Here is a 26,274-nt window from a genome sequence, read left to right as displayed (position 1 = left end):
GTGGAAGCAGCTGTGATGAAGTTATTATTGTGCAATACCTTTAAAAAGTATGTCAGCATTAGTCATAATACTAAAAGGCAAACATTCTAGATACTTAAAACATTAGAAATGGTATCCAAGTTGGTTAACAATTCCAATGTATTTTATGGAGAACAATATTGTGAGGGAAAAGTTTACAGCTTTGTTGCCCATTTATTTCAGAAAATGTATTGATAGATTTTTTTTTTTTTTTTTTTTCCGCTGTCTCCCGCGTTTGCGAGGTAGCGCAAGGAAACAGACGAAAGAAATGGCCCAACCCACCCCCATACACATGTATATACATACGTCCACACACGCAAATATACATACCTACACAGCTTTCCATGGTTTACCCCAGACGCTTCACATGCCTTGATTCAATCCACTGACAGCACGTCAACCCCAGTATACCACATCGCTCCAATTCACTCTATTCCTTGCCCTCCTTTCACCCTCCTGCATGTTCAGGCCCCGATCACACAAAATCTTTTTCACTCCATCTTTCCACCTCCAATTTGGTCTCCCTCTTCTCCTCGTTCCCTCCACCTCCGACACATATATCCTCTTGGTCAATCTTTCCTCACTCATTCTCTCCATGTGCCCAAACCATTTCAAAACACCCTCTTCTGCTCTCTCAACCACGCTCTTTTTATTTCCACACATCTCTCTTACCCTTACGTTACTTACTCGATCAAACCACCTCACACCACACATTGTCCTCAAACATCTCATTTCCAGCACATCCATCCTCCAGCGCACAACTCTATCCATAGCCCACACCTCGCAACCATACAACATTGTTGGAACCACTATTCCTTCAAACATACCCATTTTTGCTTTCCGAGATAATGTTCTCGACTTCCACACATTCTTCAAGGCTCCCAGAATATTCGCCCCCTCCCCCACCCTATGATCCACTTCCACTTCCATGGTTCCATCCGCTGCCAGATCCACTCCCAGATATCTAAAACACTTCACTTCCTCCAGTTTTTCTCCATTCAAACTCACCTCCCAATTGACTTGACCCTCAACCCTACTGTACCTAATAACCTTGCTCTTATTCACATTTACTCTTAACTTTCTTCTTCCACACACTTTACCAAACTCAGTCACCAGCTTCTGCTTTTTCTCACATGAATCAGCCACCAGCGCTGTGTCATCAGCGAACAACAACTGACTCACTTCCCAAGCTCTCTCATCCCCAACAGACTTCATACTTGCCCCTCTTTCCAAAACTCTTGCATTCACCTCCCTCACAACCCCATCCATAAACAAATTAAACAACCATGGAGACATCACACACCCCTGCCGCAAACCTACATTCAGTGAGAACCAATCACTTTCCTCTCTTCCTACACGTACACATGCCTTACATCCTCGATAAAAACTTTTCACTGCTTCTAACAACTTGCCTCCCACACCATATATTCTTAATACCTTCCACAGAGCATCTCTATCAACTCTATCATATGCCTTCTCCAGATCCATAAATGCTACATACAAATCCATTTGCTTTTCTAAGTATTTCTCACATACATTCTTCAAAGCAAACACCTGATCCACACATCCTCTACCACTTCTGAAACCACACTGCTCTTCCCCAATCTGGTGCTCTGTACATGCCTTCACCCTCTCAATCAATATCCTCCCATATAATTTACCAGGAATACTCAACAAACTTATACCTCTGTAATTTGAGCACTCACTCTGATCCCCTTTGCCTTTGTACAATGGCACTATGCACGCATTCCGCCAATCCTCAGGCACCTCACCATGAGTCATACATACATTAAATAACCTTACCAACCAGTCAACAATACAGTCACCCCCCTTTTTTAATAAATTCCACTGCAATACCATCCAAACCTTAGGTAAAGTTTGATACAGAGGCACTTCAGAGCTTTTTTGATTGTGACAATATTGGATGTCTATGTGTCTGAGGAATCGCTGAATTTTCCCAACTCATATTATATATTTATTTTATTATACTTGGATCGCCATTTCCCACATCAGCGAGGTAGCCTCATGAAACAAACGAAGAATGGCCCATCCACTTATATAAAAAAAATTTCATATATATATATTTGCCATTTTCTGCATTAGCAAGGTAGCGTTAAGAACAGGACTGAGCCTTAGAGGACATATCCTCACTTGGCCCCTTCCCTTTTCCTTCTTTTGGAAAATTAGAAATGGGAGGGGAGGATGTTTTTTATTATACTTTGTCAGTGTCTCCCGCGTTAGCGAGGTAGCTCAAGGAAACAGACGAAAGAATGGCCCAACCCACCTACATACACGTATATACATACACGCTCATATACATACCTATACATTTCAATGTATACATATATATACATACATAGACATATACACACTCATTCTTGCTGCCGCCATCCCACCACATGAAACGACGCCCCCCTTCCCCCGCAAATGCACGAGGTAGCACTAGGAAAAGACAACAAAGGCCACATTCGTTCACACTCAATCTCTAGCTGTCAAGTGTAATGCACTGAAACCACAGCTCCCTTTCCACATCCAGGCCCCACAAAACTTTCCATGGTTTACCCCAGACGCTTCACATGCCCTGGCTCAGTGCATTGACGGCACGTCAACCCCGGTATACCACATCGTTCCAATTCACTCTATTCCTTGCACACCTTTCACCCTCCTATATGTTCAAGCCCTGATCGCTCAAAATCTTTTTCACACCATCCTTCCACCTCCAGTTTGGTCTCCCACTTCAACCTTCTTCCCTCCACCCCTGACACATGACCTCTGTCAATCTTTCCTCACTTTTTCTCTCCATGTGACCAGACCATTTCAATACACCCTTTTTTCCTCTCTCAACCACACTCTTTTTATTACCACACATCTGTCTTAACCTTTCATTACTTATTCGATCAAACCACCTCACGCCACATAATGTCCTCAAACATTTCATTTCTAACACATCCACCCACCTCTGCACAACTCTGTCTATAGCCCATGCCTTGCAACCATATAACACTGTTCGAACTACTGTTCCTTCACTACCCATTTTTGCTCTCCGAGATAATGTTCTCTCCTTCCACACATTCTTCAATGCTCCCAGTACCTTCGCCCACTTCCCCACCGTGTGACTCACTTCCACTTCCATGGTTCCATCCACTGCTAAATCCACTCCCAGATATCTAAAACACTTCACTTCCTCAGTTTTTCTCCATTCAGACTTACTTCCCTATTTACTTGTCCCTCAACCCAACTGAACCTAATAATCTTGCTCTTATTCACATTTACTCACAGCTTTCTTCTTTCACACACTTTACCAAACTCAGTCACCAGCTTCTGCAGTTTCTCACTTGAATCAGCCACCAGCGCTGTATCATCAGCGAACAACTGACTCACTTCCCAAGTCCTCCCACCCACAACAGAATGCATACTTGTCCCTCTCCAAAACTCTTGCATTCACCTCCCTAACAACCCCATCCATAAACAAATTAAACAACCATGGAGACATCACGCACCTCTGCCACAAACCGACATTCACTGGGAACCAATCGTTTTCCTCTCTTCCTACTCGTACACATGCCTTACAGCCTTGATAAAAACTTTTCACTGCTTCTAGCAGCTTACCTCCCACACCATACACTCTTAATACCTTTCACAAAGCGTCTCTATCAACTCGACCATATGCCTTCTCCAGATCCATAAATGCTACAAACAAATCCATCTGTTTTTCTAAGTATTTCTCATACATTCTTCAAAGCAAACACCTGATCCACACATCCTCTACCTCTTCTGAAACCACACTGCTCTTCCCCAATCTGATGCTCTGTACATGCTTTTACCCTCTCAATCAATACCCTCCCATATAATTTCCCAGGAATACTCAACAAACTTATACCTCTGTAATTTGAACACTCACCTTTATCCCCTTTGCCTTTGTGCAATGGCACTATGCATGCATTCCGCCAATCCTCTGGCACTTCACCATGAACCATACATTGAATATCCTTACCAGCCAGTCAACAACACAGTCTCCCTTTTTTAATAAATTCCAATGCAGTACCATCCAAACCCTCCGCCTTGCCAGCTTTCATCTTCCACAAAGCTTTCACTACCTCTTCTCTGTTTACTAAACCACTCTCTCATTTTGCACGTCACCTTGACCAAAACACCCTATATCTGCCACTCTATCATCAAACACATTCAACAAACCTTCAAAATACTCACTCCATCTCCTCACTTCACCACTACTTGTTATTACCTCCCCATTAGCCCCCTTCACTGATGTTCCCATTTGTTCTCTTGTCTTATGCGTTTTACCTCCTTTCAAAACATCATTTTTTTTTTTCTCCCTAAAATTTAATGATACTCTCTCACCCCAACTCTCATTTGCCCTCTTTTTCACCTCTTGACCTCCTGCCTCTTTCTTTTATACATCTCCCAATCATTTGCACTACTTCTGTGCAAAAATCATCCAAATGCCTCTTCTCTTTCACTAACAATCCTACTTCTTCATCCCGTCACTCATTACCCTTTCTAATCTGCCCATTTCCCACCTTTCTCATGCCATAAGGATCTTTTGTGCAAGCCATCACTGCTTCCCTAAATGCATCCTATGCCTCCCTCACTCCCCTGAAGTCATTTGCTCTCATTTTTTTCCATTCTGCACTCAATCTCCCCTGGTACTTCCTCACACAAGTCTCCTTTCCAAGCTCACTTACTCTCACCACTCTCTTCACCCCAACATTCTTCTTTTCTGAAAACTTCAACAAATCTTCACCTTCACCTCCACAAGATAATGATCAGACATCTCTCCAGTTGCCCCTCTCAGCACATTAACATCCAAAAGTCTCTTTCACGCGCTTATCAATTAACACGTAATCCAGTAATGCTCTCTGGCTGTTTCTCCTACTTACATATGTATACTTATGTATATATCTCTTTTTCAACCAGGTATTCCCAATCACCAGTCCTTTTTCAGCACACAAATCCACAAGCTCTTCATTTCCATTTACAACACTGAACACCCCATGTACACCAATTATACCCTCAACTGCCACATTACTCGCCTTTGCATTCAAATCGCCCATCACTATAACCTGGTCTCATGCATCAAAGCTGCTAACAACTCACTCAGCTGCTCCCAAAACACTTGCCTCTCATGATCTTTCTTCTCATGACCAGGTGCATAGGCACCAATAATCACCCATCTCTCTCCATCCACTTTCAGTTTTACCCATATCAGTTTAGAATTTACTTTCTTACACTATCTCATACTCCCACAACTCCTGCTTCAAGAGTAGTGCTACCCCTTCATTTGCTTTTGTCCTCTCTCCAACCCCTGACTTTACTCCCAAGACATTCCCAAATCACTCTTCCCCTTTACCCTTGAGCTTCATTTCACTCAGAGCCAAAACATCCAGGTTCCTTTCCTCAAACATACTACCTGTCTCTCCATTTTTCTCATCTTTGTTACATCCACACACATTTAGATACCCTAATCTGAACCTTCGAGGAGGATAAGCACTTCCCATGTGACTCCTTCTTCCATTTCCCCTTTTAGAAAGTTAAAATACAACGAAGGGAGGGTTTGTAGCCTGCTCCCATCCCCTTTAGTCGCCTCTTAGACACGAGGGGAATGTGTGGGAAGTGGCCTTTGTTGTCTTTTCCTAGTGCTACCTTGCGCGGGTGTTGGGGGGTTGCTGTCTTTCATGTGTGGCGGGGTGGCGATGGGAATGGATAAAGGCAGCAAGTATCAATATGTACATGTGTATATATGTACATGTGTGTATGTATATGTATGTATACGTTGAAATGTATAGGTATGTATATGTGCGTGTGTGGGTGTTTATGTATATACATGTGTATTTGGGTGGGTTGGGCCATTCTTTCGTCTGTTTGCTTGTGCTACCTCGCTGATGCGGGAGACAGCGACTAAGTATAATGAATAAATATATATATGTATGTGTGGATGTCTTTCTATTTCCTTGCATTATCTCACTAATGCAGGAAATGGTGATCAGTTATGAAAAAAATTTCATACTTGTTCACCATTTTCCATATTACCAAGGTAGCACCAGGAACAGGCAAAGAAAAGGCCTTTCTTATTCTTATCAATTCTCTAGCTGTCATGTGTTATGTATCGAAAGCACATCCTTTTATCCACAACTATGCCCTACAGACCTTTCAGTGGCTTCCCTTGTCTGCTTCACATGCCATAATTTAGTCCATTGACAGCATATTGCCCCATGTACCACATCACTCCATTTCTCTATATCCCAAGCATGCCTTTCATCTTCCTGCATGTTCAATTCTTGTGCACTCAATATTTTATTCACTCCATCCTTCCACCTGCAGTTTGGTCTCCCCTTTAGTCTTTACCCCTCTACTTCTGACATATATATCCTCACTGTTATCCTTTCCTGAATCATTCTTTTCAAAAATATAATTTTGGCACAATCGCATCAGATATTAAACACACATTTCTATTACCACACCTCTCTCTTACCCTTTTATTACTTTCTCAGTCATACCTCACACCATACACTGTCCTCACAAATTTGATTTTCAACATGTCCACCCTTCTCCACACATGTATTGCATCTATACTAATATGTTGGGACTGCTATACCTTCAAACATGCCCATTATATGATTCGACTTTCCACACATTCCTCAGTACTCCCAAAGCCTTCACCCCTCAGTAATGCTTCCATGGTTCCATTTACTGCTAAGTCCAGTCCCAGTTATTTAAAACACTACTTTCTACAGATTTTCTTCATTCAAACTATTATTATTATTGTTATTATTATTATTATTGTATTGGAAATTAAATGTTTATGTATAAGATATGTGATGCGAGGTGATTTGATTGAGTAAGTAATAAAAGGGCAAGAGAGAGAGAGGTTTGATAATAAAAAGTGTGTTATTGAGAGTGCTGAAATGGTATGCACAAATGGGGAAAATGAGTGAGGATAGGTTAACAAAGAGGATATATGTGTCAGAAGTGGAGGGAATAAAAAGGGATAGACTAAATTGGTGATAGAAGGATGGAGTGAAAAAGGTTTTGAGTGACTATGACCTGAACATGCAGGAGTGTGAAGGACATGAACAGAGCAAAGTGAATTGGAATGATATGGTATGCAGAGGTGTGCATGCAATCAAGACAACCAGGACATGTGAGGTAGCTTTGGTAAACCATGAAAAGGCCTGGCTGTGGGTAGGAAGCAGTGGTTTCAGTGCATTACACACAACAGCTAGAGAAGGGATATGGACAACTGCAGCCTATCTTCTTCGGTTCTTGGTGCTATTGCACTAATGCAGGAAACGGTGAAACTTTGAAAAAAAAAATATTTAACACACTAGTACTCCCTTCAAAATGGATCCTGGTGTCACACCATCTCCACTTTTCCATAGACTCATGCAGCACCAAGGCTGCACAACACTCCTTAACATGGGCAGATGGAATTCTCTGAAGCAAGAAGTTCTTTAATGAGGCTGTACATGTGATCCCCACAGTATGACAGTTCACAGAACAATGTCTTGCCATCGGGATATCTGAGAATTAGAAATTCATAGAACAATAAGTGTTCACAATAGCAACAGACTTGAAGAAAATTCATATTTTTTCAATATTCTTTTCAATAAATAATGTAAGGTTTTTCAGCTATAATGCCTTTCATATCAAAGCAGAATAACATTAGATTCTTACTGTATTCCAGCTACTGACATTCACCTTATAAGGAAACAAGTATTCATATTAATGAGCCATGAAAGCAAGATCTACTTAACATTAAAACAGGTAATATAATGGCCAAATATATTAAAAAACAAAAAAATCACATTAAAATTAATAAATTTACTTTGGAAGGCAAAATAAACTGTTCACTCCACCACCATATACCTCAGTCCTTACCATCAGCATTCTCATTAAGAATCACAACACCTGATTTACTAGTCAAATAGCAAAAGCTGCTGAAGCAAAAAGTCCAAATTACATCATGATAGAGTGTGGTATGTTGATTATAAGCTGTTTCAGGAATAGTACATGTCTGAGAATTAGATGCCAAAAATTTTTCGTCTGGAATGTAACACCTCTTTACAACATGAGTTTCAGTTACACATAACATTCCACTTTAACAACAGATCAATGGAAACAACCCTGTCATTCTGAGAGGATCCTCTCCTCTGCTCTGGTTTGTCCCCTGACAAAGTTAACAGCCTCATCAGAGGTGACTCACTTGTAGTGTAACCTCAAGCAGATGGAGTTCAGTAAAACTGATCTTTATGAATTGGTGGGTATGATTTTGACATGAACCAGTGAAGCTTGTTGGTTATATATTTCTGAATGAAAAATATAGTCTTAGTGTAAATGAGTATGACTATGCTTTAGACTATTCCCTATCATTAGATATCATAATTTGCTGTGTATGATAGTGGATATCCTGATATCAGCATTTGGTATATGTTTCACAACTGTATAGTGAGTTATTCAGTAGATAACACAGTTCTCCATGAACTTAACTGACTTTGTTCAAAAGATAAATGGAACTAACCTAGAAGTAATTCAGACACTGATAATTATTTTCTCAAGTTGTCATTCATCTTCACACATCTGTATTGAGTTTCCTCAAAACTCTGTGACATGTAAATAGAGAGGTAACCATGTTGAAAACAGCTGTGAACAGCATAGAAAAAGAAAGCCAGTTATATCACAATGCATATGTGTAAAATTTATTCACAGTTTTATTCCTCTAAATCATTTTATATTAGGCATGAAGTTTTGAAAAGGAGGAGTAAACCATCTTATTGTTAGAGTATATAATAAAACTTCAGATTTATGATTCAAGTTATATAGTGTTGCTGTACACCCCATACATTTTATGAAATGTATTAACACAGAAAAAATTAATTTTCTGTTAAAGTTTATTTTTGTCAACTTTTAAGATATTTAACTATTATGTTCGACAGTATTTTTTATTACTTTACCCTAGTCAGGATAAGGCTGCACACCCATCCATCCCCTACACAACAGCAGCTCATGTACTGGAATTTGGTTATAACGTAGCTTATAATTTAAGGGACCATTCACTGGAAGGCTAATACTCATTATATTAGAATACTGAATCTTTTTAGTTTCTGCTTTGTCCATTTGAAAATTGAATATGAAATATTCAACCTTTAGTCGCTAATAAAGAACAAAATTTTTGTTATACGTTTTCACAATTTCCCACATGAACAAGTTAGTGGTAAGAGCTGATGAAGAAAAGGCCTCACCTGCTTACATCCTTTCTCTAGCTGTCACACCGAAACAGCCCCTATTCACAACCAGACCTAACAGATAACAGCTGTTTAATATGTTAAATGGATGGGGTGGTAAAGGAAGTGAATGGGGTCTTTGAGAGGGGCAGGTAAGCAGTCTGTTGAGGGTGCAGGGCTCTGGGAGGAGAGTCACTTTTGTTTCCTGACGACATGGTGCAGTGGCAAACTAAGAGTTAGAAACTGGTGTGAGTTTGAGAGTGTGTGAAAGAAGCAAGTTGAAAGTAAATAAGAATAACAGTAAGGTTATTACTTTTAGCGGTGGAGACAGACAGGTTAGGTGGGGTGTGAATTTGATTTGAGAAAAATTGGAGGAAGTGAAGTGTTTTAGATACCTGGAATGGACATGGCAGAAAATGGGAGCTGAAGTGAGTTAGTTAGGGGGAGGGGGTGAAGGTCCTGGGACCACAGAGGAATGCATGGAAAGAGAGGTCACTGTCTGTCTGGGAGGGTGAAGTAAGCATGTTTGAAGGTATAGTAGTCCCAATGATGATGTATGGGTGCAATCCATGTGCTATAGATAAGAACATGCAGGAAAGGGTGAATGTGTTGGAAAACACTCAAGGACAACATTTGGTGTGAGGATTGATTAAGAAATGCTTAGGTAAGAGAAAGGTGTTGTAATACAGAATATGACTAAAAGAGATGAAGGGGGTGTGCTGCAATGGTTTGGACATAAGAAGAAAATTGGAGATGGAGGGATGAGGTGAAAAGTTACAAGTGGTCAGGAAGTGATTATGCAAAAAGGTATAGGATAGTGCAGATTTCACAAATACATACATAACCATCAGGTAATTGTGCAAATACACCCAAAAGAAAGATTATAACCTTTACTGTCCTCACAGTGGCTGTGATTTGTTACTTTCCTTTTCTCAAGCCCCTCAAACTTTGTATAAGGAACTGAAGTTCTCCAGTTGATTTAAACAGGAAATCATGAAACAATATGTAGTAGTCATTAGGAACATTAGGTAGGAGCCTCTGGAAACACTGCACTAGAGTTGCTCTCTGCCAGTGGAGTTCAGTTAAGGAGACTCTTTTGCCACGGCCACCCAATGGAGGGAACAGTACAAGGTGTGCAAGGGATAAAGTGAACTGGAGAGATGTGGTATACAGGGCTGATGTGGTCAGTGGACTGAATCAGATCAAATGGAAACACAGAAAGGTTTGTGGGGCCTGGTTATAGATAGGGAGCTGTGGCTTCAAAGTATTACACATGACAGTTAGAGAATGGATGTGAGTAAATGAGGCTATTTATTAATCTGTTCCTGATACTACTTTGCTAAAATGGGAAACAACAAACAAATATGAAAATAAAAATGTATATCCCTGGGGATAGGTGAGAAATAATTATGCTAAATGTTCCTAGTGTGCAACTAAGGGAGTTGGAAGTGAGGGCTGGAAACCCTTCCCTTCTTATATTTCGGTTACTAAAAGATAGAACAAGAGCCAAGTGAGGAGTGCTCATCCTCCTCAGAGGCTCAGGCTTGGGTGTTTGAATGTGTGTGGATGTTACCAAGATAGGAAGATGATATGGGTAGTTTGTTCCAGCTCTGAGTGATATAAAGCTAAAGGGTAAGGAATCCCACAAAAGAGGTCCTTATAATAAGTATAATAAAACAAAATATCAACTATATGTACTTTTCTCATGATTTAAGGAGACAGTAATCTGGGAATTTTGTGTTCTTTCAACTTTTAAATGAATAACCAATACAACTTGGTAATTTTCATTACCAGTGTTTTAATTTGAAATAACCTTCATAACAACAACACTGTTGTTAATGGGCTGTATCACTGGAAGTACAGTCTTGTCAAAGAACTTATCAATCACTCAAAAAAAGTCGACATTTCCCTGCTACTGGAAGTAGCACAGCCTTAGGCTGCAGGAGCCATTAAAAAGGCCCTGGGTAACACCACTCTCATAGTAATTGGTCCTAGGATAATTATGAAAAAATAATACTTCCTGAACAAGCCAAAATTTTTGATATCCTTCACAATATACATAAATCTTCTACATAAGTTTTATCAAATTCACTAGAGAACTCAGGCGGAGTTTCTTTATAATGCTATTCGTCAAACTTGGTAAAATATCTTATAAGCGAGTCCTTTCAGTGAGCCGTCTCTTTCCACGTCTTCTTGAGGCTTCTAACTGTGGGTATTGTGATGATATCTCTTGAAAGATTTCAGCCTGCTCCTCCTCAGGTATTGTTGCTCTGGGAAAAGTACATAGATTTAACAATAATGATACTTAAATACAAAAAAACAAGTTTTGATGAAACAAAGGAGAAAAATGAATTTATGTTGTACAAGCATTCCTTATATAGTATGTTAATGGCCAATGCCTACTTGTAGTTACACCATAAGTGTACAGTCACTTCAGCTAGGCTGTATCATCATCAGTTGATGAAGGGTATACAGTCTCACTGAGGTACTCACTCTAAATGGGTCCAGAGTTGCCTAAGCCCCATGAAAGGGGTCATGGGGTTATGTATTATTTATGCAAAGAACATTAAAAAAGTATATGAAAAAGATAGTTGTCATTTCCACATTAACAAGACAGTGCCAAGAATAGACAAAGATTGGCCTGTTATGCATGAGGCACTGAAATCACAGCCTTCAACCACAACAGAGCAGAGACCATTGTGTGCTTTCTCCTGGCCATTTCATATTCCCTGGTTCAGCATGACATACTGAATACCACAAGAACAAACTGTCTCAGTTCTCTTTATCTCATCCCCCCCCCCCCCCACATACACACACATGTTCAGGCCCCAATTACTCAAAGGCCCTTTCATTCCATCCTTCAATCTCTATGGTCTACCCCTACCCTTGCTACCTTCTTTTCTGATATATATATTTTTTTATTTGCTTTGTCGCTGTCTCCCGCGTTAGCGAGGTTGCGCAAGGAAACAGACGAAAGAATGGCCCAACCCACCCACATACACATGTATATACATACATTTCCACACACACAAATATACATACCTATACATCTCAACGTATACATATATGTACACACACAGACATATACATATATACACATGTACATAATTCATAGTCTGCCTTTATTCATTCCCATCACCACCCTGCCACACATGAAATAACAACCCCCTTCCCCCTCATGTGCGCGAGGTAGCACTAGGAAGACAACAAAGGCCCCATACGTCCACACTCAGTCTCTAGCTGTCATGTAATAATGCACCGAAAACACAGCTCCCTTTCCACATCCAGGCCCCACAGAACTTTCCATGGTTTACCCCAGACGCTTCATATGCCCTGGTTCAATCCATTGACAGCATGTTTACCCCAGTATACCACATCGTTCCAATTCACTCTATTCCTTGCACGCCTTTCACCCTCCTGCATGTTCAGGCCCCGATCACTCAAAATCTTTTTCACTCCATCTTTCCACCTCCAATTTGGTCTCCCACTTCTCCTCGTTCCCTCCACCTCTGACACATATATCCTCTTGGTCAATCTTGCCTCACTCATTCTCTCCATGTGACCAAACCATTTCAAAACAACCTCTTCTGCTCTCTCAACCACATTCTTTTTATTACCACACATCTCTCTTACCCTATTATTACTTACTTGATCAACCACCTCACACCAAATATTGTCCTCAAACATCTCATTTCAAGCACATCCACCCTCCTCCGCACAACTCTATCCATAGCCCACGCCTCGCAACCATACAACATTGTTGGAACCACTATTCCGTCAAACATACCCATTTTTGCTTTCCGAGATAATGTTCTCAACTTCCACACATTCTTCAAGGCTCCCAGAATTTTTGCCCCCTCCCCCACCTTATGGTTCCATCCGCTGCTAAATCCACTCCCAGATATCTAAAACACTTCACTTCCTCCAGTTTTTCTCCATTCAAACTTACCTTCCAATTGACCTGACCCTCAACCCTAGTGTACCTAATAACCTTGCTCTTATTTACATTTACTTTCACCTTTCTTCTTTCACACATTTTACCAAACTCAGTCACCATCTTCTGCAGTTTCTCACTTGAATCAGCCACCAGCGCTGTATCATCAGCGAACAACAACTGACTCACTTCCCAAGTTCTCATCCACAACAGACTGCATACTTGCCCCTTTCCAAAACCCTTGCATTCACCTCCCTAACAACCCCATCCATAAACAAATTAAACAAACATGGAGACATCACACACCCCTGCTGCAAACCTACATTCACTGAGACCTAATCACTTTCCTCTCTTCCTACACGTACACATGCCTTACATCCTCGATAAAAACTTTCACTGCTTCTAACAACTTGCTTCCCACACCATATATTCTTAATACCTTCCACAGAGCATCTCTATCAACTCTATCATATGCCTTCTCCACATCCATAAATGCTACATACAAATCCATTTGCTTTTCTAAGAAGCAAACACCTGATCTGCACATCCTCTACCACTTCTGAAACCACACTGCTCTTCCCCAATCTGATGCTCTGTACATGCCTTCACCCTCTCAATCAATACCCTCCCATATAATTTCCCAGGAATACTCAACAAACTTATACCTCTGTAATTTGAGCACTCACCTTTGTCCCCTTTGCCTTTGTACAATGGCACTATGCAAGCATTCCACCAATCCTCAGGCACCTCACCATGAATCATACATACATTAAATAGCCTTACCAACCAGTCAACAATACAGTCACCCCCTTTTTTAATAAATTCCACTGCAATGCCATCCAGACCTGCTGCCTTGCCGGCTTTCATCTTCCACAAAGTTTTTACTACCTCTTGTCTGTTTACCAAATCATCCTCCCTAACCCTCTCACTTTGCACACCACCTCGACCAAAATACCCTATATCTGCCACTCTATCATCAAACACATTCAACAAACCTTCAAAATACTCACTCCATCTCCTTCTCACATCACCACTACTTGTTATCACCCCCCCATTAGCCCCCTTCACTGAAGTTCCCATTTGTTCCCTTGTCTTATGCACTTTATTTACCTCCTTCCAAAACATCTTTTTATTCTCCCTAAAATTTAATGATACTCTCTCACCCCAACTCTCATTTGCCCTCTTTTTCACCTCTTGCACCTTTCTCTTGACCTCCTGCCTCTTTCTTTTATACATCTCCCACTCATTTGCATTATTTCCCTGCAAAAATCGTCCAAATGCCTCTCTTTTCTCTTTCACTAATAATCTTACTTCATCCCCCCACTCACTACCCTTTCTAATCTGCCCACCTCCCACACTTCTCATGCCACAAGTTTGGGAATGTCTTACCCTGTCATTCCTTACACAATCAACCCTTCTCACACCATATACAAGTACTGTCCTCTGATACTTGATATCTAAAAACTCCACCTCTTCCTTTCTGTCACATTTAAGGCCCAAGACTTGTACACATGGAGCATCACTAGGACTACTATACCATCAAACATATCCATTTATGCCCTCACAGGACATATGCCTCCTCATCCACCATACACGGTTCACTTCAGCTCCTACAGTTTCATACGCTGTTAAGTCCACTCTCATGCACTGAATGGATTCCACTTCCCCCATGCTCTCCTCTTTCAGAGCTGCACACAAACCAACCTTATAAAAGGAGTAGGGTCATTAAAGAACAGAAATTTTTGTTTTTCTACACTTTTGCTTTTTCCTCTTTAACAGGGGTATCATCAGATACAAATGACCATTGGCCTAACTTGCAAGCATCCAACCACTAATCATATTAGAAACAATAATATACCAAAATCAGGGATTAGCTTCCACAGCCAGTGCCTCAAATACTACACTTATTTCAAATACTGTTTCTGAAACCAGTTCAAATCATAAATCCTTCCACTTTCTGGTGGCTTTTTTAATAGAAAACAATTCATACAACTTTTCCCTTCAGTTGTTGAAAGGCCATCCCACTCTGGCAACTAATGCTTAAAATATGAAATCTTAAGCATATTCTAATTAGGTCGTTAATGAGTTGTATCTGTGGTTGTAAGACAAATAGTTGGATGATGGGTTAAGATACTGCATTCAATTAATCTAATTAGATTTTTTTTGCTTATACAGCTTATTGCTGTAATAACTTATCATGAACTTACCTATACTCCTTCATGAGATCATACTTTTCCCATGGTTTCTCATGCAACTTGGCCAACTTGTAGAATTTTTCAGGTAGACCCAGATCCATCAATCCTTGCAAGTTTTTCCTTTCCCACCGTTCATGCCATGGCCGGGGCTTTAACTGTACCTGAAACGATGACCATTTTCACAAATACAAAAAAACCAAATCTTTATTTATGTATAAGAAATCCTGTTTGTACTTCAGCAATGTCTGAACTCAATAGAGACATGTGTCTACCATCTGTTTAAGTGATGAGTAATAAAGACTGCAAAATTACTCCAGTTACTCCTTAAATGCCTTACATGAAACACTTGCCACTCACAAGTCAAACTAACTCGAATCCAACCATACATGGGCTTGGTTAATTAGCCGTTAACCCTTCTCTTCCAAGGACACACTCAACTGCTGAACATGAATCATTCAGCATTTCACCTAAACACACCTGGTATTCAGTTAGCAAATTGGCAACTAGGGTAAACAAAAGGAAATTCATATATTCCTAAAGATTATGTATCTTTCACAGAAACAGAAATCTCAGGTGAAAACTACATGGACTTAACCCTTTCAGTGCTACTGGCATCAATCTCCACTTATGCAGTAGGGTGCAGTTGGTGTCACTCTATGCACACAATTTACTGCCACAAAATGAATTCCATGCACTTTGCAAACATACTGTTGGCTGACTTCAGATGGGATCCCAAACAAAGGATGAGTCACTGGAACTGATTCAGAGGCTTCAGTAAATTGTCAGTAACCACAATGGGCTGCTGTGGGTGTGTTTGTAAGACTTGCCATGTTTGTGGCACTCACAGTTGCTCAGAGCCCCTTGCCCATGCCTCCACAACTTAGGAGTGGCAAATCCAGTATATAAAGTGTTTCTCTTAAACTACAAAGGCTTACCAAATTCACATAAATTTTTCTTATTTTTCTGCACATCATCATGGAAATAAAAGTATTTTTTTCATTTCTTATTTTTCATTTTTTACAATTAACCCAGGCCCTATTTCTAAGAAACAGTCTTGGTATTTCCCAGGACCTGTGCTACTCCAGTAGTAGGACAAGGAAGAGGCAACTTCCTTTGGAGAAAAGTTCTCTGACAAGACTGTACTCCCAGTGATACATCCCTGCTAGCAGTGACCTTTCACTTGCAGTGTAACCTCAAGCAAGCAGAGTCTGTGAACACCAAATAACAGTATACACAGGTAAATACATTACCTTCCTGCTCCAAGAGTCCCTTTTGTCCTTATGAGGTTCCTGCACCACAAGTTATACAGTGTTCTGATATGGGTGCATCAATGAACAGAAAGTGCAGAGCAACTGAGTAGTAAGTGGTCTATGAATTCTTTATGGCAGCTGCATCAGGGGCATAAAAACAGTTTGTAGTGTTGCAGTAATGGGTGATGTCCAGAGAGTAAGTGGGAGAGTATGACTCATGTTATGTCTGAGGACTGTGGTATCTGATGGGTGTATGTCTGGAGGGTTGGAGATTAAGACTAAGTTGAGAGTTCAGTTGATTAATGCCTGTGCAGTTATTTCAGCCTGTATGCATTCTGTCAGTGCTTTATTTGCTGTGGGTTAGGAGCTCTATGAGAAGTTACCTAAGTGTGTGGCAGGGAAGAGCTTTTTATTTCTACCTGGAGGTGGCCACTAATTGTGACCTGACATCTGACCTTCCTCTTCTTACATGGTGTGTGGACAGGGTTATTCTCGTGGGTACTTCTTAATAATCATTTCAGTGAACAGTCTGTCACATTTAAAATGGCCAAAGGACCTATTTACATTATGATCAAATGTGCCAGAGATCACACATGATTCCATTACATTTCTCACTGAAACAATTTGATTTAGCTAAGGTCTTAGCTCATTCCCAGTCAATATGGTGATCAAAGGCAGCTTTATGTTGAAATAAGCTGTTGCTCTGTTGAGCTATTCTAACACAATACTTATGTTGTAAAATCCTAGTCTCCAAATATTTCCTCAAATGTCTAATATAAAATTGGTTACAGTCTTTACATGGGACATTATAAACAACACCTGTATTATATGATGGGTTCTTTTTGATGAGGGCTATCTTGATGGTGTTGTCACATTTGAATACTACTTGTACATTAAGCGCATTCTCAGAAACATTAATGTACAAGTAGCTCATCCTCCTCGAAGGCTCAGATTGAGGTGTTTGAATGTGTGTAGATGTAACCAACGTGAGAAAACGAGAGATAAGTAGTATGTTTGAGGAAATATCCCTGAAAGTTCTGGTTCTGAGGGAAACAAAGCTTAGGGGTAAAGGTGAAGAATGATTTGGGAATATCTTAAAAGTGAAGTCAAAAAGTCAAGTCAAAGGTTGGTGAGAAGACTAGAGCTAAGGAAGGAGTAGCACTACTCCTGAAGCAGCGACTGTGGGAGTGCATCATAGAGTGCAAAGAAGTAAATTCTACATTGATGTGGGTAAAACTGAAAGTGGATGGCAGGAGATGGGTGATTATTGAAGCTTTTGCACCTGGCCATGAGAAGAAAGATCATGAGAAACAAATGTTTTGGGAGCAGCTGAATGACTATGTCAGCAGTTTTGGTGCATGAAACTGGGTATTAGTGATTGGTTATTTAGATTAGAAGGTAAGTAACATGGCAGTTCAGGGAATAATTAGTTAGAATGGGGCATTCAGTGTTATGAATGGAAATGGTGAAGAGCTTGTGCAGTTGTGAGCTGAAAGACTGATGATTAGGAATACCTGCTTTAAAAAGAGAGATATACACAATAATACATATCAAACCACCGTACATTACAAACTGTCCTCAAGCATTTAATTTCCAACTCATTCACCCTCCTCCACACACTCTCATCTACGGCATGTCCCTCACATCCATACATTGCTGGGACTGCTACAGCTTCAAACATACCCATTTTTGCCCCCCCTCCCCCCTAACAGGACAAACTCTCTTACCACACACTCCTCAATGCTCCCAGAACCTTCACACACCCCACCAACTTTCTATGACTCACTCCCACTTCCATGGTTCCATTTGCTGCCAAGTTTAATTTCAGGTATCTACAAACACTCCACTTCCTCTTAATTTTCTCCATTCTAACTCATACCCAAACTAATATGTGTTCCCCTGCCTTGCTAAACATATCAACTTTGCTCTTATTCACATTTATTCTCAACTTCCTCTTTCATACATTTTCAAAACACAGCCACCAACTTCTAGTTTCTCACTCAAATCTGCCACAGCTGCTGTGTTATCAACAAATGACAATTGCCTCACTTCCTAGACCCCATAAACCCCTAAAGATTACATACTCACCCCTTACTCTAAAGACCCTAGCATTTAACTTCCTCAACACCATTCATAAACAAATTAAATGGTCATGGTTACATAACGCACCGCTGCCGCAGACCCACCTTCACCCAAAACCACTCATCCTCCCCTCTACCTACTCATACAAATGCCATATACCCTTGATAAAAACTTCTCACTGCTTCTAGAGGCTTCCTCCTATTCACAAAATGATTACCAAGAAAAACAGATTTTGTTCAAAAGTGGGAAAAAAAGAAAGAGGAAAAAGAATCACTGATAGAAAATAGAAAGGAACTCATGGTAGAAAGAGAGACACTTATTAGTTTTACGAATTCAAAATTAAGGAAAAGTGTAAGGATGCCATTTTTATTGTAGTGTTCTGAAGTTATGTAATCAAAAATAAGAATTTTGATAAAATTATAGAAGTTCAATTGAAAAAAATTATATAAATTGGTGATCTAATTCCATCCTACAGCCACCGGGAGTAATCCATACATTAAAATAATGAGACCAATCTCATATCAATTAAATCAATAGTTTTTAAGATCCACATCATGCAATTGATGACAGTACCAACAATAACAATTGTAGCAACAAATGTACAATTTTGGGCCATGTGAATTAAAGATCAGCATTAACATATAAGACAAGGAATCATGTACAGGTCGTACCTCTTTAATCCAGGAACCCTGGGACTTGGCCATTTCCTGACCACAGAAATGCTGAAAAACAGAAATTGACCCCCCAAGTCATACACAGCTGTACTCATACAAAATCTTTACAGAAGTTCCTTTATCTAATTTTTAAGTAATTCCATCTTTTCAAGCATAAATAATGATTTATGCTTAGGCTTATAAGCACTAGCACCATCTTCTGCACCTTTTGGTCTCTCGGATGACATCCTGAAGGGTTAAAATACAGCTGAATATAAGAAATTAATAGGACTGTCAATCAGCTCAGCTGCAATGTAAACAGATTCTGGTAGCTCAGTGCTGCTAACGGCACTGCCCAGGAGGCAGATCCATAAACTAATAACTAAAGGCAGCAGATTCAAAATGTCCATGACCATGGGAGTTGCTAGACCTCAGAGCGCCGGATTAGAGAGGTACAACCTATACTTCATGAACCTACAGTAACTACCTTGACAGGATTTACTGGTACTGGAGCTCCTTCTGGAACCAGTTCAGGTTGCATATCCAATGGGAAAGTGGAGTACTCAGGCAGAGCATCACGAAGATAAAGGAGCTCATCATCTAGTCGTTTCTCTAGGCGCAACACTTCAATATTTCGTATAAGTGGTGAATACATCTCATACAATATTTCTATGCCTACAAAATACAAAAAAAATCAATTTAAGGGAGGATAAAAGAGGTAATGTGCAAAGCACAGAGAAAATTCATGTGAAAGTAAATCTAAAAGTTAATTGTAGTTCAGTTCTGCATGGGTGTATGAATAAAATTGGGTTTATAAAGAAGACATAATGAAAAATGGAATAATGTTTTATAATATGCATAAAGTAAAATTATCAGTAATAAGTGGCAACAGACATCAATAAAGCATTTGACACTGTCCCCTGACACATCCTCTTGCAAAAGAAACTTGACACCAATCTCCACAGCAATGACAAAAGTGGGCGACCAATTTCATAGCCATCTGCCATGCCAGAGTCACCTATAATGGCTGCACCTCTAAAACTCTTAAACTCAACAACAGAGTTCCCCAGGAAACAGTTTTTCTCTAAACCTCTTCAGTCTCTTCCTATACAACCTCCAATTATTTCAAGCAAACCACAACATCAGGTTTCTCACATATGCAGACAACCTCACAAGCACATCATAGCTTCCTGACACCACAGCAGCAACAACATACATGCAGCACTACATTACACAAATGTAACACTGGCTCACACACAACTGAATACCTGCACCTCCACAGAAGTCATCTAATGCTCCTTCTGTCCCCTTGAATGGACAATCACGCACGGCAACCATTATAAGCATCATATACAACACACGACATTCACTCCACACCAATAACATCAACACAAAGGCAACATACAAACTACATACCCCAAAACACAAACTGAAGCCAGATTTAGATAAGAAAGAGAATCTCTTATCACCTATAAACATTTCATTTGCTCCACTCTAAACTATGCCTCACTTCCCTGGTCTTCCACCCCCTCAAATGTTCTACAACATACAAAACAGAGCACTCAGAAAAATCACTGGCTGCCATGCAACTACAAATACACATCACTTACGCAATCCCAAATCAACATGCTCAGCACTCAATTATTTGCAACTTTCCTAACCACTCTCATCCAAAGCAATCTACAACTAACTACTTCCCCAAGTAGAAACAAAAAGCCTACCACTGCCTCACACTTCAGGAAGTCTACAAACAAATTCCCCATCTCCAGCAAATGTAACACTGAGAAAACACATTTGCACTGAAATGACCCACTGAAATGATCATCCCCTCAACTCAAGCACCACCCCACCAGAGGTGTATCCATCAGAAACCGGACTCCCTAGACAAACATGAGTCACACTTTCTGTCTGTCCTCTAGAAATCACCCAACCCTACTTTCCTAAAATAAAAAAACCTATGCATTACAACCCAGGACCCCTTCACACCCATGATGCAACTACCACAATGAAGACTTCAAACACTTTTCAAATATTACTACACTTTATGCCATATTGCATGTGATCGTGTTTCAATTTTCCTCATGGTTATCAGCAAATTATAACTCGTGTGTGTGTCTTTGCATGCAAGGGGACATGCACACCATCCCAATCCATACCTACATCCTTTTTTCATGCATGTTCTCCATTTCCCACTGCAGAGGTAGTTCCAAGAACAGATGAAGAAATGGCCATATTTGCTCGTATGCAATCTCTAGCTGTCATGTATAATGCACCTATCCCCAAAAGGACACACAGACCTTTTCATGGTTTTCTCTGACTGCTTCTTTGTCCTGGCTTAGCCCACTGACAACACATTCCTTGTATATCACGTTTCTCCCATACACTTTATCCACATCTGCCATCATCATCTAACACATTTAACCGTCCTTCAAAATGCTCACTCCACCTTCTCTCAATCTCATTTCTGCCTATCACCATTTTTGCATTTGCCTGCTTCACTTATGTTACTATTTGTTCTCTTGTTGCTTCAAATTAATTATTTCTTTCCAAAACATTTTCTTATTTACCCTGAAGTTTGATGAGACTGGCTCAACCTACTTCTAAAGTGAGCTCTTTTTCTGCCCCTGCATCTTCCTCTTGACCTCCCAAAACTTTCTCTTGTACATTCCGTCATCACTTACATTGCCTCTCTGCAAATAACACCCTCAAACCTCTCTTTTATCTTTCACTAGCAACTTGACTTACTCATTCCACCACTCGATACTCTTTCTACCTCCCAAATGCCACATACTACACACTTCTCTCTCACATGTAAGCAGTGCTTCCCCCAACACCACCCATTCCTTACTTACTCCCCTAACTTCATTTACTCTCATCTCTTGCCATTCTACAATTTATCTCTCTTTGTATTTTTTCACACAAGCCCATTTTCCCAGCTCACTCCCTTTCACAACCCTCTTCTCACTCATATTCCCAAACAATCAACCATTCCTCAGCAGACAACTCCACAAGCTGTTCATATTCAAACCACCAAGTACTCAATGCCCACAATTACACCTTCATCTGCCACATTAGCCACTCTCACATTCAGATTACCACTCACTAATACTCAATACCTAGCATCAAAACTAGTGACACTCTTATTCAACTCCTCCAAAACACTTGTTTATCCTCTTTATCCCTCTCATTTCCAGGTGCATAAACACTAATAATCACCCACTTCTCATAATCCATATCCATTTTCACTCTTTCACACAATCCCATAACTCTGCCTTCAGCAGCAGTGCTACCCTCTCCTTACTTCTTGCACTCACACTAAGCTCTGACTGTCTTTGTAAGATATTCCTAAACCATTCTTCCCTTTCCCTTTTCCTCTTTAGCTTTATTTCACTCAAAGCAAAAAAATTCAAGTTTCTCTCCTCAAACATGCTGCCTGTCTCTCCCATCTCATTTTGGTTACATCTACACACATCAGACATCCTAGCTTGAACATCTGAGGAAAATGAGCATTCTTTACTTGGCTTCTTCTTCTGTTCCAACTTCTAGAAATCAAAAATACAAGGAGAGGAGGGCTTCCAGCCCCTACCCACTTTAGCCTCCTCCTATGACATGCAGGGCATACATGGGAGGTATTTCTTTCTCCCCTATTATATTTATGTATATCTTTACACATATGATTGTTATTTCCTGCATTTGTAAGGTAAGTATATGTATGTATGGAACCATGGAAGTGGTAGTGAGTCATAAGGTGGGGGAGGGGGCAAAGGCTCTAGGAGCAATGAAAAATGTATAGAAAGAGAGAACGTCATCTCAGAGAGCAAAAATGGGTATATTTAAAGGAATAGAAGTTCCAACAATATTATATGGTTGCAAGAGATGGGCTATAGACAGGGTTGTACAGAGATGGGTGGATGTCCTGGAAATGAAATGGGTGGATATGTTGGAAATTAAATGTTTGAAGACAACAGGTGGTGTGAGGTGGCTTGACCAAGTGCTGAAAGGGTAAGAGAGATGTGTGGTAATAAAAAGAGTCTAGTTAAAATAGCAGAAAAGGGTGTGTTGAAATGGTTTGGACATATAGAGAGAGTAAGTGAGGAAAAGTTAACATAAAGGATATATGTGTCAGAGGTGGAGGGAACAAGAAGTGGGAGACCAAACTGGAGGTGGAAGGATAAATTGAAAAGATTTTGAGCAATTGGGGCCTGAACAGGCAGGGGGGTGAGAGAAAGGCAAGGAATAGATTGAATTGGAAGAATGTGGTATATCAGGGTCGACATGCTGTCAATGGACTGAACAAGGGCATGTGAAACTCCTGGGGTAAACAATGGAAAGGTCTGTGGGTCCTGTATGTGGACAGGGAGTTGTGGTTTCGGTGCATTACACATGACAGCTAAAGACTCAGTGTGAATGAATGTGGCCTATTTTGTCTGTTTTCCTGGCACTACCTCGCTGATGCAGGGGGTGGCGATGGTGTTTTCTGTGGGGCAGGGAATGAATGACGGCAAGTGAGTATAAATATGCACAAGGGTATATATGTATATGGCTGTGTATGTGTATGTATAAGTATGTATATGCGTATACATTAATATACGTTATCCCTGGGGATAGGGGATTAAGAATACTTCCCACATATTCCCTGCGTGTCGTAGAAGGCGACTAAAAGGGGAGGGAGCGGGGGGCTGGAAATCCTCCGCTCTCGTTTTTTTTTTAATTTTCCAAAAGAAGGAACAGAGGGGGCCAGGTGAGGATATTCCAAAAAAGGCCCAGTCCTCTGTTCTTAACGCTACCTCGCTAACACAGGAAATGGCGAATAGTTTAAAAGAAAGAAAAAAATTAATATATGTATGAGCATGTATGTATATATGTGTGTATATGAGTGGAGAGGTCTTTCTTTGTCTGTTTCCAGGCACTACCTCACTGACGCGGGAAATGGCGATCAAGTTGAGAGTATAATTGGTGTACATGAGGTATTCAGTGTTGTGAATGGAAATGATGAAGAGCTTGTGGATTTGTGTGCTGAAAAGAGACTGGTGATTGGGAATACCTGGTTTAAAAGAAAGATATACATAAGTATACATATGTGAGTAGGAGAGATGGTTAAAGGGCATTATTGGATTACATGTTAATTGATAGGCGTGTAAAAGAGAGACTTTTAGAGGTTAATGTGCTGAGGGGGCAGCTGGAGGGATGTCTGATCACTATCTTGTGGAGGCAAAGGTGAAGATTTGTAGAGGTTTTCAAAAAAGAAGAGAAAATGTTGGAGAAGAGAGAGGTCAGAAAGTGAGCTCAAAAAGGAGACTTGTGTGAGGAAGTACCAGGAGAGACTGAGTGTAGAATGACAAAAGGAGAGAGCAAATGGTGTGAGGGGAATGAGTGAGGAATGGGATGTACTTAGGGAATCAGTGATGGCTTGTGCAAAAGAAGCACGTGGCAAGAGAAAGGTGGGAGGTGGGCAGAGTAGAAAGGGTAGTGAGAGGTGGAATGAAGTCAAGTTGTTAGTGAGAGAGAAAAGAGAGGCCTTTGGATGATACTTGCAAGGGAGGAGCACAAATGACTGGAAAATGTATAAAAGAAAGCAGCAGGAGATCAAGAGAAAGGTGCAAGGGTTGAAAAAGGACAAATGAGAGTTGGGGTGAGAGAGTATCATTAAACTTTAGGGAAAATAAAAAGATGTTTTGGGAGGGAGTAGATAACGTGCAAAAGACAAGAGAACAAATGGGTACATCAGTGAAGGGGGCAAGTAATAACAGGGAGTAATGAAGTGAGGAGATGGAGTGAGTATTTTGAAGGTTTGTTGAATGTGTTGGATGATAGAGTGCCAGTTATAGGGTGTTTTGGTTGGGATGGTGTGCTAAGTGAGAGGAACAGGGAGAATGGTTTGGTTAAGAGAGAAGAGGTAGTGAAAAATTTGTGGAAAATTAATATGACTGTATTGTTCACTGGTTGGTAAGGTTATTTAATGCATGTATGATTCATGGTGAGGTGCCTGAGGATTGGCAGAATGCTTGCATAGTGCCATTGTACAAAGGCAAAGGGGATAAGAGTGAGTGCTCAAATTACAGAGGTATAAGTTTGCTGAGTATTCCTGGTAAATTATATGGGAGGGTATTCATTGAGAGGGTGAAGGCATGTACAGAGCATCAGATTGGGGAAGAGCAGTGTGGTTTCAGAAGTGGTAGAGGATGTGTGGATCAGGTGTTTGCTCTGAAGAATGTATGTGAGAAATACTTAGAAAAGCAAATGGATTTGTATGTAGCATTTATGGATCTGGAGAAGGCATATGATAGAGTTGATAGAGATGCTCTTTGGAAGGTATTAAGAATATATGATGTGGGAGGAAAGTTGTTAGAAGCAGTGAAAAGTTTTTATCAAGGATGTAAGGCATGTGTACGTGTAGGAAGAGAGGAAAGTGATTGGTTCTCAGTGAATGTAGGTTTGCGGCAGGGGTGTGTGATGTCTCCATGGTTGTTTAATTTGTTTATGGATGGGGTTGTTAGGGAATACAAGAGTTTTGGAAAGAGGGGCAAGTATGCAGTCTGTTGTGGATGAGAGAGCTTGGGAAGTGAGTCAGTTGTTGTTCGCTGATGATACAGCCCTGGTGGCTGATTCATGTGAGAAACTGCAGAAGCTGGTGACTGAGTTTGGTAAAGTGTGTGAAAGAAGAAAGTTAAGAGTAAATGTGAATAAGAGCAAGGTTATTAGGTACAGTAGGGTTGAGGGTCAAGTCAATTGGGAGGTAAGTTTGAATGGAGAAAAACTGGAGGAAGTAAAGTGTTTTAGATATCTGGGAGTGGATCTGGCAGCGGATGGAACCATGGAAGCGGAAGTGAATCATAGGGTGGGGGGAGGGGGCGAAAATCCTGGGAGCCTTGAAGAATGTGTGGAAGTCAAGAACATTATCTC

General features: G+C 40.5%; 1 protein-coding gene across 1 annotated transcript in view; it reads right to left on the bottom strand.

Moving 5' to 3' along the window:
* Positions 1-11,273: 11,273 nt before the first annotated feature.
* mRpL19 (mitochondrial ribosomal protein L19) overlaps positions 11,274-26,274 on the bottom strand; it is a 39,134-nt gene continuing 24,133 nt past the window's right edge. Inside the window, exons 5-7 of the mRNA XM_071683794.1 lie at positions 19,859-20,046; positions 15,399-15,547; positions 11,274-11,527 (exon numbers count right to left, since the gene is read on the bottom strand). Of these exons, the coding sequence (XP_071539895.1) occupies positions 11,407-11,527; positions 15,399-15,547; positions 19,859-20,046 (458 nt within the window). The 3' untranslated portion in view covers positions 11,274-11,406. The remainder of the gene's footprint in view (positions 11,528-15,398; positions 15,548-19,858; positions 20,047-26,274) is intronic.

Source organism: Panulirus ornatus, chromosome 37 (assembly GCF_036320965.1).
Source record: "Panulirus ornatus isolate Po-2019 chromosome 37, ASM3632096v1, whole genome shotgun sequence".
NCBI classification, from domain to species: Eukaryota; Metazoa; Arthropoda; class Malacostraca; order Decapoda; family Palinuridae; genus Panulirus; species Panulirus ornatus.
This window is presented reverse-complemented; position numbering and strand designations above follow the sequence as displayed.